Raw genomic sequence first — 15,163 nt, 5'->3', positions numbered from 1 at the left:
CCTGGCCGCCCGCGTGGGCCTGTCCCAGTTCCAGCTGCCGTGGGCACCTGGGGAGTGAACCGGCGGATGGAAGGTCCGTCTTCCCGGTCTCTCTACCTCCCCAATCAATACATATATTAAAAAAAAAAAAAAAAAAAAAAAAAAGCAGCCCTCAGGCTCTGGGCCCCTGCCCTGTGCCGTCAGAACCCATTTTCCAGATGAGCCCACGGAGGCTGGGAGATGAGCGAGGGGCGCATCCGCGGTGCAGAGCCCGGCTTCTCCCAGGCCTACAGCGCTGCCCTCAGCCAGGGGCGGCCACCGAAACACAAAACCAAACCAAACGAACCGCTGTCTGCCTCGGTTTCCCCTCCCGGCCACAGGGCTGGTCCAGTGCAGCCCAGCCCCGGGCGATGGATGTCGCCCACGGCAGGTGCGGGAGCGCGGGCGGCCCTGGGCCTCCTTGACACTGGGTGGGGAGGGGCGCCGGGCAGCGCCTCCCCGGTCCCCCCCCCCCCCCCGCAGACGCGCAGGTGCGGTGCGCCCGCCCCGCCTCCCCGCCCCAGGACCGCGGACGGCTACACTGCCGGGGACACACACACCACCCGCTGCGGCGCCCGGGCTGGGCAGGCGCCCTCTCTGTCCCCGGCTTCCCCCGGTGGATAAGCCGAGGCCCGGAGGGAGACACGCGGGGGCGCCCAGGCCGGGACCCCAGGCCGCGGGAAAGCGGGAGGGGCAGGAAGTCAGGCCTCCCGCCCACCTCCTCCGCTGGGCGCCCCCCCCCCCCGCCCCGGACAAAGCTCGGGATGAAGCTGTCCCCCACGGGAGCGCAGGGGGCCCAGGGGGGCGGCGGGAGGGACCCAGGGAGCCCCTGGAGGTGGGTGGGGGCTGGGCGGGGCACCGCGGGAGGGGCGGGGTCCTGAGGGCCCTGGGGAGCCCCGGCAGGGTTTGGGGTAAGGGAGGGCGCGAGGTTGGGGTCAGGTTCCTGGCGGGGAGGGGGCGCCCCCATCGGAGCCCCGGGACCTGCCCGCCCCTCCCCAGAGTCCTCAGGCAGCTTTCAAGTACTTAGAGCAGGGCCGAGGGGAGGGGGCGGAGGAGGGGAGGGGGCGCTGCCCCTCCCCCCTTTCCACGGGGCCCTGGGGCCAGAACCACCTGTCCTCTGCCTCCTCTTCCTCCCTCAGGAACCCCCTTCGGGGCGGGGCTTCTTCAGCTTCCTTCTTATCCAAGAGGGCGCCCCTGGAGGTGCCCCGAAACCCCGGGGAGGGAGGCGGGTCTCCGAGGGCCCTGCCCCACACCCACCCCTCCAGGCAGGCAGGGGCCACTCTGGTGAAAGGACTTTGTGGACTGGACTCTCTGACCCCCCGAAGCCAGGCGCTGCGGCCGCCAGACCCCCAGCCACACGGCCCGTGGGGGAGGGGCATCTCCGACCCAGGGCTAAGCCCCCGGGTGGAGGTCAGAGCTGGGGGTGTCGCGAATGTTCCCTGGGGAGGGGGCATGGCCCTGAGCTGGCCCAGGGGGACGACAGCCTTCGTGGGCCGCCCTGGGCAGGACAGGCACACAGCTCGGGCCCTGGGGACCTGGGGCTCGCCCGCTGCCCCCCTGCACAGGTGGGGGTGTCTCGCTCCGTGCCCGGAGCTCCCATGCGACCACAGTGTCCATCCTAGCGTGCGCCGGCTCCCGGCCTCTGTCCCCGTTTCTAGATCAATGGGGCTGGCACCGGCCATCAGGGGTGGGGTGGCAGGCCGTGGAGACCCAGGGTGGAGAGGTCCCACCCTAGCGGCCCCTGCCTGTGCCGTGGTGCGGGGGACGCTGCCCGCTGGTACTGCCCCTGCACTGCTGTCCCGAGGAGAGGGGGTGACGGACCCCCCACGCCCTGGTCCTCAGAACCCGCAGCCCGGCGTCCGCCCCCACCCACGGCCTTGGGTCCGCCCCAGATCCACCCGCAGTGTCCCGGCCTCCCCCTGCTGCTGTCCACGCCCTGGCCTCTGCGCCCGAGGCCCCGGGGAGCGGCCATCGGGTGCACAGCCCGCCCCGTGCCCCGAGTCCCAGCCCCACCCGAGTGCGGTGCCGACGGCCCCGGGGCTGCTGTCATGCCTGGGCCAGGAGGGGGACAGGACGGCGAGGCCTCCCCGACAGCCGCGCGGCCTGGCCGCCGTGCCCAGCCCCCGCTGGTGCCCACCTGGGATCCACAGCTCCTCGGGGGCTTGGGCTGTGAACCCACTTTGAGTTTGTCCATCAGTGGCCGCCTGGCCACCTGCAACTAACAGGGCCCGGGCCTCACAGCCGCCTCCTGTGGCGCTCGCATACATGCACACGCACACGCACACCCACGCGCGCACACGCAGACACAGACACGCATACACGCACACGCGTGCACACGCACACGCGTGCTCACACACGCACATACGTACAGACATGCATACACACACATGCGCACACATGCAGACACAGACACGCATACACACATGCACACGTGCACACACACGCGTGCACACATGCACATACGTACAGACATGCACACACGCACACGTGCACACACACGCGTGCACACACACGCAGACACAGACATGCATTCATTCTTTCACAAGCATCGCTGAGGGCCTGCGTGTGCCCGGCCGGCCGTGTGCCCGAGACCCAGACGCCTCACAGACAAGAAGTGGGCGGAGAGGGTGGGCCTGGGGGCACAGAGCGGCACCACCCGGCAGGGGAGCCGCCCGGAGCGCAGGCCCGGGCACCGGAGGGGCGCAGCCAGGGCCCGCGGGGGCTTCCCCTGCCAGCTGTGCCCCCCCTGCTGGAGGCGCCCCCCTCTCAGGGCCGTGCGGGCCGGCGGGTGAGGGGCTGGGGGCTTCTCGCCTGGACCTGTGGAGGAGACGCGGAGGCCCAGAGCCCAGAGGGGAGGCGGTTCAGGGCTGCAGCCGCCGGCAGGGTTCTCGGCTCCCCCTCCCCTGCCCGAGGCGGCACCGAGGCGGCAGTAACCGGCCGCGGGAGGGGACTCGCTTCCCGCTGCAGCCTCTGGGCCAGAAAAGGCTCCGCACGGGACCGGCATCCCGATGGCCCCGGGGGCTGGGGCTGGGGGGGCCCGGGCTCCCCAGCTGTGCCGAGGGGCCCTCACCCCCGCCCCGTGTCACTGCCGCGGCTGGGGTGTGTGCCCACCCCTCGCCGCTGCTGGTCCCCGTAGGGGAAGCTCCAGTATGGGTGCGGGGCTGCACAGGGGTGCGTGCAGGCCAGGTATGAGGCTGACAGCAGGTGCAGGGGGACTCTGCTACGGGCACGACAGACCCGGCCTCTGCCCTCGGGGGCTTCCAGGGTGCGAGGACCCTGCTGTGAGCCGCCCGTGGCCGGGGGGGGGGGGTGTCGCGGGAGGGAGAGCGGCAGTCCGTGGGGCCAGGGGGCAGTGGGCGCCAAGGTCCGGGGGGGGGGCCCAACAGCACCGTCCTCGCCTGCACCCACTCAGTCATCATTTGCGTTAAAAACTTAGTCTCAAAAACAAGGTGGAAATGGCCAAACGCCATCACCTGGTGCCAGAGGACGGCGCCCTCCGAGACGCGGACCCGGAGGCCACGCGGGCGGGCAGGGGCCTCGCTTACGGGTTAGGGTGCTCTGGAAACAGGCGTGACGGACGGCTGTGTGAGCCCAGTGACCAGCCGGGCAAGGGCCGCGGGCATGCGCTCCACATGATGGCCCGTGCGCTGTGGGAATGATGTATCCATCAATCTGTGTTGTGATGACAGCATCAGTCAGCTCCGGACCCCGCCCGCGACCCCCCAGGGCCGTCCGCGGGCCGGGCAGCCGCCCCCCGCCCCGGCGGGTCCCCGGGGCCTGCCCAGCCGGCCGGCCGCGTCCGCGCGGGCAGGGGCGGCCGGCACACACAGCTGCCTTTGTGCCGCGGCCGGCTCATCAGGAGGCAGCCCGGCGCCCGGGCCAGCGCCGCTGAATTAATTGGCCAACAGCGTCCGCTCTCGGCTGACCGCGCCCCAGACGCTGCCGCCAAGGGGGCGGGCTGCAGCCGGGAGCCCGCGGGGGCGCCGGCCCCTCCGCCTGCCTGCCTCCCCTCGGTCCGCGCCTGGCCCACAGAGGCGCCCCGTGCGACTCGAGACAGCCCCACCGTCTCCCTGCGGCTGGGGAAACTGAGTCACGGAGCAGCGGCGATGCCACAGAGGGCAGGGCCGGGGCCTGCGCGCCTCTCCCCAGCCCCAGCAGGTGCTGGCGGTGCGGGTGCTGGCGAGCGGCACTTGTCGGCCCCCGCTGTGGCCGCGAGCAAGCCCTCTGCCGTCCACCGCCCAGCGGCCACTGGGGAGGGGCCGAGGCCCCGGAACGGCTGCCCGAGACACGCCCCTCCCACCCCGGTGGCAGAGCCCAGGTTTCCACCCGCGCCCAGGGGCCCGGACGCCAGGCCCACTCCCCGCCGGTGCGACACAGAGAACAGGCACAGCCTCGCAGCCTTCTGCTCTTTTATTATAAAAAATACAGAGTCCAAAGTGGGTTGTGGTGGGGGCGGGGCGGCGGGGCGCCAGCTCCAGGCGGGGCGCCGCCGCCCCCGCGCCCCCCGCCGGCGCGCCGCGAGCGGAGGGCGGCGACCGTGCACGAAATAGATTTATATAGAATATGTAGAAAACACAGTCAGGAGAGGGGCAGAGGGACGGAATCTGTAGAAACGCGGCGCCCCCCCCCCCGCCCCGCCCCGCCCCGGGCAGGGGGCGCGGGAGGCTCCCGCCCCGCAGCCTCCCCTCCCCCCCCGGGCTGTACAGTCTTCATTTCTCCCAGAAACATCGACAGAGTCGCGGGGAGGGGGCTCCGACAGACGAAACAAGCTGCTACTCTAAAAAGTCCACCCACACCCCCCGCCAAAATAAAAGACCCTCACGAAGGGCTGGGGAAAAAAAAAAAAAAAAGACTTTCGAGTCGGTCCGCAGGAATACATTAAAAATAAATCACAGTATATACTCACTGGCTCTATTTACAGAAACGTAAGGTCTTCGCAGCCTCCGAGGGGGCGGGAGGGGTGGCCGGGCCGCGCGCTGTCCCCGGACCCGGAGCAAGGGGCGGGCGGCGGTGCGCAGGGACGCGGCCTCAGGCTGGCCTGTCCCCGGCACCGGGGGTCTGCACAGCAGACAGGAGCAGACCCAGTGTCCCCAGGGAGCCCCCTCCCCCGGGGGGCCAGGGACCCCCGCCCCTCCCAAGACGCGGGAGACGGCGGGAATAAATTAAATTAAAAACCATGAAAAATAACACTAAAAATGCTAAAGTCGTGGAGAGGCTCTGCAGGGGTCTCCGACGCCCCGGGAGACGCTGGGCCAGCGGCCGCGCCCCGGGCAGCACCGGTCGGGGAGCGGCAGAGCGTTTTGGTCTCTGAGGCGGTCGGGGCGGGCGGGCGTCCGGCGAGGCCGGCGTCCGGCGGGGACTAGGAGCCCAGCAGGCTCCAGAGGACGGGCACGGTGCAGAGGAGGAGCCGGCAGCCGCCCAGGCCGCTGCAGGAGCTGTTGCTGGTGAAGATGGGCTCCGGCGCCTCGTACAGCGTCTCGTCTGCGGCGGACAGCGGGCGGTCAGCGGGCGGTCAGCGGGCGGTCAGCTCCCGCCCCCGGCCCGCGCCCTGTGCGCACCCACAGCCACCCGCCAGGCCGGCCTGCGCCCTGGGAGGGGTCGAGAGCCCTGGGGGCCCTCTCCTTCCGGGAGCTGCTCGGGACCCCCCCCCCCCCCGGACGCAGGTGCATGGCCCCCACCTCCACTCTCAGGGGTCTGCAAAGCCCACAGATGGGTAAACTGAGGCTCGGGGCAGGGCCCGGCCCACTCCCAATCCTGGCTCCTCGCAGCACAAAATGGCTCCGTGGGTCGAGGACACAGGGGTGGGAGGCCGGGCGCTGCCGGGCCCCAGGAGCACTTACTGGTCGGCCGCACGTAAACCTTCAAGCGCAGGCAGGGCCGGTCCACGGCGTTGGGGGGCGTGGCAGCTGGAAGAGGGGGTGAGGGTTAGCAGGCAGGTGCTCCTGGCCCCCAAGACCTCGCGAGGATGCCCAGTCCCGAGAAGCCACCGATAAAACTCCCGATTGTACGTCGGAGCCCCGGCCCTGGCCCTCAAGGCTGGGGGTGCCCGTGCCTGCCCGGCACAGGGCGGCTCAGGCTGGCGTCAGGAATGAGCGACGCACGCACACGGGTGGTAGCCAGTCGGCACAACCGGGGTAGCCAGGTGATCCCGGGCTCCGGGCTGGCGCAGTGCACGCGGGCGCGGCGGCCGAAGGCAGGGACAGGGACGCGGCTGGGCTGTCCCTGCCAGGCGCAGGGCCCCCCACGTGCTGGGTGGCCGCCACGTGTAATAAAAATAGCCCCCGTCAGAGACAGGAACGGCGGTTACGATAATTATCTTTACGAAGCTCCTGTCTCGGAAGGAAAAATGTAATTTTTCTTCCGCTACGGGAGTTTCGTGTGTCCGCCTCCTCTTCCCCCGCCCGCCCCTCCACAAGGAAAAAAATCCGAACCAGCGCAGGGAGGGCGCAGGGGCGGCTGGGGGGGGGGTCCCCAGCCCCCCTCAGGCCCCCACCCTCCCAGGGCGGCAGCGGCAGGGAGCCCGAGGCCAAGGGGGGCTCCCCCCACCGTCCCCAGCCATGCAGGAGCCGGGGCCGTGGCTGAGCCAGGGTCAAGCCGCTCCCCCACCGGCACAGGAGCCCTGCCCCCCACCGCTGCTGCCGTCCCTGCTGGGCCTTCGCGGGGGTCTCTGGGGGCCCCTGCCCAGTCCGTCCCCACATTGTGGGGTCCACCCTGCTGCCCCCTCCAGGGCTAGGCCCTGGAGGTCACTTTCCCTCCTCTGTTTTCTTTTTTCTTTTTTTTGACAGGCAGAGTGGACAGTGAGAGAGAGAGACAGAGAGAAAGGTCTTCCTTTGCCGTTGGTTCACCCCCCAATGGCCGCCGCGGCCGGCGCACCACACTGATCTGATGGCAGGAGTCAGGTGCTTCTCCTGGTCTCCCATGGGGTGCAGGGCCCAAGCACCTGGGCCATCCTCCACTGCACTCCCTGGCCACAGCAGAGAGCTGGCCTGGAAGAGGGGCAACCGGGATAGAATCCGGAGCCCCGACCGGGACTAGAACCCGGTGTGCCGGCGCCGCAAGGTGGAGGATGAGCCTAGTGAGCCGCGGCGCCGGCCCCCTCCTCTGTTCTCAAAGTGCGGGTGGCTGGCGGGGTCCCTGGTGGGGAACCCAGACAGAGTGGGCGGAGCGGGCATGAGGCCCCTGTGAGGCCAGGGCGGCGCCGGGGCGGTCACTCACAGATGTAGTAGTACTCGTGGCCCGGGCGGAACTCGAAGCCCAGGGAGAAGGGGGTGAAGAGCTGGAACTTCTCCGAGAACTTGAGCGGGCCCCCCGGCGCCGCCGGCCGGTTGCACTCCCAGCGCTTGAAGCCGCGCTGCCGGTGGTCGCAGGAGGCGTGGCCCTCGCCGTTGACCATGTACAGCACGTAGTGCTCCATGCGCTCGGCCGGGGGCAGCGGCGCCCCGTAGTGCGGGCAGTAGATGTCCAGGTAGTCGTTGATGCTCACCTCCACCGTGTAGCCGCCGCCGTCGCCCGCCGCGCCCGCGTGGAACCTGCCGGGAGGAGGGGGGTGGCTGAGCGGACGAGCAAGGCGTGCGAGGATGGCGTACACTGGAGGGAGGTCGTCAGCGGGGCGCACGGGGCTGCACGCCCAGCTCGTGGACGGCCCCAGCCTCGGTGCCCACAGCCTCCTGCCTGGCCGGCCACCCCCTGGCCTCAGTGTCCCCAGGAGCAGCACAGCAGGGCGGACCCTGAGGCGGGCCGTGGGGCATGCTGGGTAACCGTGTGCCAGTGAGCAGGTGCGCCCGGGAGGGCTGATCTCTGTACCGTGGGGTCCGCAGCCTGGGCCTCCACAGGACAGGAATTCCTTGTCCACGCCTCTCCTACGTGTGCAGGAGGCCCCCCACCCCGTCAGCACCCCGGGACTGCCCAGCTCGGAGCTGCCCTGCCCCTCCCGTCCTGGGCCACCCCCGCGAGCCTCCCGATCCCGAGACCGAGCTGTGCTTCCGCGTCCCCAGCTCCGCGGCCGCCCGCTGTCCCCCGGCCTCTGACCCCCCCACGCCGCCTGCCAGCCTTTATCCTGTAATGCCCCGTCCTCCGTCCTCCGGGAGCTCCCGACCCCGCCTCACCTTGGAGGATGGAGATCAGCCGGGGGTGGGACCCGCGGCTCCCCTTCCATCACCGCCTCGGGCTGCAGCGGCAGGAGCCCTTAGATCTCCCTGCCGCGGTCCCACGGGCCCCTGTCATGTAAAGCGGCCCGGCCGAGGGGGGCACAGGGGGGCCCTGATTAGCACTTCAAAGCTGTGCGCAGCGAGGGGGTGGCGGCTCCCCTGCCCGCAGCACAGGCTGGGTAAACTGAGGCCTGGCGGGGGCACGCGCCGGGCTCCCACCCACGCCCCGTGCCGGCTGCACCGCCCACCTGGCCTCAGCTGCCGGGGACCCACGGGGAGCTCGCCCCACCCCTGAGCCCGGCACGGAGGCAGGGCAAGCGCAGAGCCGACCTCCAGGCAGGGGCTGGCCGCCGGGCCGCCGGGCCCAGCTCTATCCCCGGTGGGCCGTGCGGGTCACCTCCACCTCCACACCTCGGCTCCCCCCCCGCCCGTCCACCTCGCGGCCACTCGGAGACCCCGGGGCTTGTGCACAGCCAGTTCAGCCGCCCAGCACGGGCGTCTCCCGGTCCACACCTCGGTTGCTCCCCTGGCCCGTGCAAGGCCCACCGACCGGTGGGGGACGGCGGCTGCACCCAGTGCCTGCCTGGGGACCTGCCACACCCAGCCAGGCCCCACGGGGGTGGCCACGGCGGGAGACCCAGGGAGTGGGGGGCGGGTGGGATCTGGCTACCCCCACCCAGCCCTCGGTTTTGCCCCATTCCTGCGATGACGCCCAGGGGAGAACCCCGACTTCCCAAACCCAGGACCGGCTGTTCCCATTGTAGGCCAGGCTCTGGGGCCGGGGGCTCGAAGCCCTCCAGCGTCCCTCAGAGCTGAGAATGAGGCCCACCCTCCTCCTCCTCTCCTCTCCTCTCCCTCCCGGCCACCTGCTCCTGCCTGTGCCCGTCCCTGTCCCTGCCCGCTCCCCCCGCCCCTCCGGCCATAGGTGTGCTCTCCGCTCCTACCCAGTGGCCCGCACCGGCCCGGTGCACAGCGGTACCCGATGGCTGCTGACCTAAAAAGACCAAGGGTTCAAGGACTTTGCCAGAATTGGGAGCAGAGAGCAGCCCCAGGTGTGGGGGGCGAGGGCCCCGGGCAGGCAGGTCCTAAGGGAAGCCCCCATCAGCCCCGGCTGCCAGGGCCGGACATCGCCCCCTCCCCAGCGCCGACCCGGCGCCGGCCTTGCCGCGTTCGCATTCTTGGCTCCGGGGCGGGCGCCTTGCCCCTGCCCGGGGGGGGGGGGCGCCCGCTCCGAGCCGAGCCCTCCCACCCCAGCCCCGAGAGTGAGACGAAGCCTTCGCTCCTGGGCAGGGGTACGCGGGTGCCTAGCAGGAGAGGCCGACGGAACCCTCACCGCGGGGCTGACGGCCCACGGGGACCTTTCATCGCTAGCGCGCTTTGTATCCCCCTGCGCCCTCCGCCGGCCTCACCTCTGCTCCACGGGCCCTCCCGGCCCCTTCCCACGCCCTGCCCTTCCCGGCCACCCGACCTGGCCCAGGACAGGGACTCCACACCCACCCCCGGCTGTCGGAGGGGCTGAGGAGACGAGAAGTGTAGGAGGGCAAACTGAGGCAGGGCCCCAGCGTCGAAGCCAACGCACGGGTCGGGCGGGAACCAAAGATGGCGCGGGAGCGCGGTCTCGGCGAGGCGCGGCCGGCCGGATGCGGAGCCCAGGCCGAGGCTGTGGGTCCCCGGTCTGCCCTGCACGCCCTCCCAGCGCACCCGGCTGGCCCCGACACCTCGCCTGTGCCCGGCTCCCCGGAAGCTGACGAATGCCTCTCTCGCGGGGGCTTCGGCGTTTGTCTGTGAGCCGGGGGCGCCCGACCCCCAGGGCAGGCGCCGGGGTGTGCCGTGCTGGGAGGCCCACTTCTGCTGCCCGGCGAAGGCGGCACCTGGAGGCCAACGCCATCCACGGGGCCCGCTCGAGGAGACCGAGGCACATAACCCCACGGCCGCTGGCACGGAGCAGGCGGAGCCCAGGGCCTGGTTCCGGCTGGAACGCCAGTCCTGTGGCTCCCTGCCCGCGGTGGCCGCACGGCGGGGACGGAGGCAGCCGCCCCGCGTGGACAGCAGAGGGGAGCAGCCGAAAGAGTAACCCCCCCAAAAAGCAACCGCGGCACCGCCGGGCTCCCCGCCTCGGGTCACAGCCCCAGGACGGAGCAGACCCACGGGGAGGCCACGGGCCCCACAGTGCCAGCCCCCAGCCCCACGCACGCACCTGTGCCCTGAGCGCACCCACTCTGCCCATGACCCTGCGGGACCCTCAGAGCTGTCCGTGGACCCTTGAGAGGACAGGTGGAGGTCAGACCCCAGCGTGTGGACAGCCAGTGCCCACGGACCCCAAGCCTGGGCCTGTATCTGCACGCCGGGGCTGGCGAGAACGTGGGGTCCCAGAGACCTCGCCGCGGGCTGGATATGGCAGCCCAGCCAGGGCACCCGGAACTCCTCCCACAGCAGGAGCCGCCCCCACGCCCCTCCCTGGGCAGGGTCCTCCCGGCCCCTCGCACCACACCTGCGCCTGACCCGTCCACACCACGCCCGGCTCCCACCAGCCCAGCCCTGGCTTCATGCAGGGCCGCCCCAGCCCACATCACAAAGGAACCGCAGGATCCGGAGCAGCCAGCTGCCCCCGGAGCTCCCACCTGGGCCCCCACCCCGGGGTCCGAGCCCCAGGCCCCCAGGCCCGCGCGCCAGCCCCGATCCCTGACCCACCGCCTGTCTCCAAGCACCCCCATAGCTGCCATACGGGCTTCTTCAAGACAAAAAACCCTAATGCAGCAAACAGCGTCACCCCCTCCAAAGCCGGGTCCCCAGACTGGGGGAGGGGACGCCCGTCACCTCGGCCACGGGCACCAGGCCCCTGCGGGTCGGACGCTGCCACACAGAGGGCATCGGGTCCCAGGGTGCCCGGTGGGGGCAGCTGCCAGTCCCAGTGCCTCCACCGGGCCGGCACCGCCGGGCGCTGGGCTGTGGCTCTCCCGTGATGCGGGGCTGCCCGTGGTCCCTGCTCTGGCACTGTCTCCGGGGGCGGGGGGCAAACAGGGCCACCAGTGTGAGGGCCGGGGCGGGGGGCAGCCAGAGCCGCCCCCACAAAGACCATAGACAGACACGCATGGCCACAGGCACGGAACCCCCCACCGCTGTGCACACACGTGACACACACACGCCCGTGTGCCCCAGCCGCTGCAGACACGCACAGCTGAGCACACACATGACACATGACACACGCATACGCCCATGTGCCCCAGCCGCTGCAGACACACACAGCTGAGCACACACATGACACACGCATACGCCCGTGTGCCCCAGCCGCTGCAGACACACACATGACACACGCATACGCCCGTGTGCCCCAGCCGCTGCAGACACACACAGCTGTGCACACACATGACACACGCATACGCCCGTGTGCCCCAGCCCTGCAGACGCTCGGTGTGCAGACAGGCACGCGTGCACAGTCATGCAGACACGTGAGACAGCCAGCTACGCTGTACCCCACCACAGACTTGCAGCTCTGGGGCCCCCAGGACACCCACATGTGGTGGACGAGGACATGCAGCCACACTGCCGCTGAGTGTGACCGGGGCTGCACGGGAGGCGTTGGGCACACGCACACGGATGCACCCCCCCACTGCACACGCACACGGATGCACCCCTCCCACTGCGCGGAGGCGCGGGGCACACGCACACAGAATGCCGCGTTCCAGAGAGGCCCGGTAGTCAGCGCAGGGTGGCCCAGCCCAAGATGGGGCTGGCTGAACGGATGCCGACAGCCGAGCGGTGAGGGTGCCGGGCCGGCCGCGGGCCCCCCCCCAGAGCGGCCCGGAGGGGTGGGGGCGCTCCCTCAGCGACCTCCAGCAGCCATGCGTGCGCAGGAAACGCGTTCCAAGCGGGAGAAGGTAATTCGGGACCCGGCCGCACACGCACGTCTGCCTCAGCCCAGGTGCCGGCCGGCCGGCTGGAGGGCGGTGGCCTCCCTGCCGCGCGGCTGTGCCTGGGGGCCCCCACCCCGGGGCTGGACCGGACCTCATCTGGGACTGCCCCTTCCGACCTCGTGTGTGCCGGCCCCCAGCCTCAGGGCCCCCGCCTCCCCGCCCCTCGGCCCGGGCGGGGGCCGCCGGGCACCTCCTCCCCGGGGTTCGGTCCATCAAGGAGTCCTCTCGGGTGCTCCCGGACACAGCTTCTGGCCCGGCTGGCCCTGGCCCTGGGGTCTCCGGGGAGGCCCCCAGGCTGCCGAGGACCCCGCTCCGCAGCATTGCTGGGGGCTTGCCCAGGCCGTGGGTCCCGCTGCGGGGGGCTGGGCACTGTGGCCAGCAGCCGGGAAGCCCCAGGAAGGAGGCAGAGGACGGGGAGGCTGAGGAAGGCCCGGTGCTGCCAGGGTCTCTGCAGCCTCACAGGCCGTCCCCGTGGGCAGCGGCCAGAGCGGCGAGGTCACAGAGCAACAGGAGGTGACCAAGTGGCCGGCCCAGGCCAGGCACGGGGGTCAGCGCCTTGCCCCGGCCGAGGGCTTGCCCGGCCGCCGGGCTCGCCCCCGTGGCAGGTGGGGGCAGCGGGGCGGCCCCGGGGACCCCCTTCCGTCTCCGTTCCCGGCTCCCCGAGCCTTTGGCGTTTGCTAGAACAAAGGACAAGCCACGCCGGGGACGGCGGATTCCGGGGCTGAAACCGAAAACTTGGGCTGGAAGAGCCGCCCGCCGGGCTCCCCGTGCGGCCAGCGACAGGGCAGAGCCTTAATCAAACCCACATGTGACCGGCACAGCCGCGGCTGGGACAGCTCCGTGGTGGCCGGGCCGTCCCGCCGAGGCCCGGGGTCCCTGCCCTCCGCCCCGGGGGACCTGACCCCTCAGCCAGGCAACTCCGGGGGGGGGGGGTCTGGACACGTTCCCTGCCCCCACGCCGGGACACTGGCCGCCCTTGTCCCAGAGCCTGCCTCAAAGACGGCCCTTTATGCAACTTTGAGGGACAGCGGGGGACAGTGGGGGAGAGCAGGGGACAGCGACTCCCGAGAGCGCTTGGCCGGCACAGGAAGCAGCTGGGAGAGGGAGAGTGACCCGGGGCAGGGGACGGTGCGGCCCCCCGCCCTGGGGAGACTGGGGCTGACGGCGAGCTGCAGGACCCCCAAACCCCCGTCTCCCACGGTCCCCCCGGGGCCGCTCCAGGCGTCCGGTCCGGGGGACGCGGCCGGTCACCAGCAAAGTTTTCCTGCGCGGACGAAAGGGGGCTCTGCTGCCCTCCACCCACCCTGCACTCGGTGCCCGGGGCTGCGCGGCTGGCGGGGGTGGCGGCCCGCCGGGTCCACTCCAGCTCTGCTCCCCTCACCGTGACCTTGAGCCGGCGCCTCGGCCCCTCTGCGCCTCAGTTTCCCCACCAGCACCAGGAGGGCAGAAGGGGCCCTTGCCCCGCTGCAGCTCCCACGCTGACCCCAGGCCGATCCCCGGTCCCGCAGACGCCGGAGCAGGGACGCCCCGGGGCGCACGCCGAGGCCCGGGAGGGACGCTCCAACTTCCTCAAGTTCATCTGGGGACCCGCCGGCGGGACGCACCTGGGCCCGAGGACCACGGCCCGCAGCCAGGTCCCGGGAGACCCCCTCCAACTCCAGAGCCTGCTGCGGGGGCCCCCCAAGTCCAGCGAGGGATGGGCTTCGGAGGGCGCCGCAGAGGGGTCCCCGGAACTCCGGGAGCCGCGGGCGCTCCGGGGAACGCAGGGTGCGCATTCCCCAAGTCTGCGCGGCGGCGGGACGCCGTGCGGGGCCGCACGCCCGGAGCAGCGCGGGTCCCCCAACTCCGAGGCGCCAAGTCCCTGGGGGATCCCGCGCAGCCGGGGCGCGGGGCGGCGGGGTCCCGGCACCCCGAGCGGCCGCTCACCTGGGGTTGCTGCGGTTCCAGTACACGGCGTAGCGGTCCGAGTTGGCGCGGGCGGCGTCCTCCGCGCGCGCGCAGGGCGGCGGCGGCGGCAGCGGCAGCAGCAGCAGCAGCAGCGGCAGCAGCGGGCGCTGCGCGGGCGCCATGGCCCCGGTCCGGCCGCCGCCTGCCAGCCGTCTCCGCCTCCTCGCCGCCGCCGAGCGGGCGGGCGCGGGGCGGGCGCGAGGAGGGCGCGGCGGCGCTTGGAGATCCCCTCGCCCCCCGCCTCTCTCCGCGCGCGCGCGACCTCGGGCGCCGAGAAGCCAGGCGGCGGCGCGGCGGGCGCCGGGGGGCGCCCCGGGCGCGGGACCCGGCCGCGCAGACGCTCGGAGCGGGGGCCGCCGCCGCCGCCGCCGCCGCGCACGCCGGGGAGGGGCCGGGGCTCCGGCCTTTGTCCCGCGCGAGCGCCGGCAGGGCCGCGGGCGCCCCCTCCCGCCGCGCCCGGGCCGCACGGGGCCTGGGCCGGGGTCTCCCGCCTCCGCCGCGCCTCCCGTCCAGGCCCCGCCCGCACAGGCACGTCCCGGGCAGGGCGCCCCATCAGCAGCGGGCTGGCCCGGCGACCCCCTCCCCAGCTCGGCAGGGGCGCCCCATCAGCACCCGGACGGCCTGGGAGGGTCTCACGCGGGGGCCCTCCACGCACCCCAGACCAGACGGCTGGGCAGGGCCAGCCTGGACAGCAGGCGCGAGACTCATCCGGGTTTCCCCGCTCTGCTTCCAGCAGTGTCCGGGGGACAAACCCGGACACAAAGCCGCCCCCGCCCCCGCCCAGGCCCCCTGTTGAGCTTAGGTGTGGAGCTGACTGACAGCCAAGGCTCCCTCCGCTGGCTGCCGCCTTGTGGGGTGCGGGGGGCGCCCCCTCCTCTCCGCCAGCCAGGTTCATTCTCTACAGACCGGGAAAAGCAGTCCTCACGCCGGCCCTCGGGTGGCCAGGCCCGGGGCAGCCGGCCCACCCGCGGAGGCCGGGGCAGCCCGAGTGCGAGCGAGGCTGCCGGCAAGCCTGTGGACAGCTAGGAGGGGGGGGGGAGACAGGGCCCAGTGGGCAGAGGAGGGGGGACAGGGCCCTGCGGGCAGAGGAGGGGGGACAGGGCCCAGTGGGCAGAGGGGGGGGACAGGGCCCTGCAG

At 72.2% G+C, this 15,163-nt stretch overlaps 1 protein-coding gene across 1 annotated transcript; it reads right to left on the bottom strand.

The window, feature by feature from the left end:
* Positions 1–4,418: 4,418 nt before the first annotated feature.
* EFNA2 (ephrin A2) lies at positions 4,419–14,363 on the bottom strand. The gene is made up of 4 exons (XM_051840297.2): positions 14,006–14,363; positions 7,234–7,547; positions 5,859–5,924; positions 4,419–5,499 (listed from the first exon to the last, which is right to left on the bottom strand). The coding sequence occupies exons 1-4, from the start codon at positions 14,146–14,148 to the stop codon at positions 5,378–5,380; spliced, it is 645 nt and encodes a 214-aa protein (XP_051696257.1). The 5' UTR covers positions 14,149–14,363; the 3' UTR covers positions 4,419–5,377.
* Between the last annotated feature and the right edge of the window lie 800 nt (positions 14,364–15,163).

This window comes from Oryctolagus cuniculus, chromosome 16, assembly GCF_964237555.1.
Source record: "Oryctolagus cuniculus chromosome 16, mOryCun1.1, whole genome shotgun sequence".
NCBI classification, from domain to species: Eukaryota; Metazoa; Chordata; class Mammalia; order Lagomorpha; family Leporidae; genus Oryctolagus; species Oryctolagus cuniculus.
The sequence above is the reverse complement of the archived record's forward strand: the minus strand, read 5'-3'. Positions and strand labels throughout refer to the sequence as shown.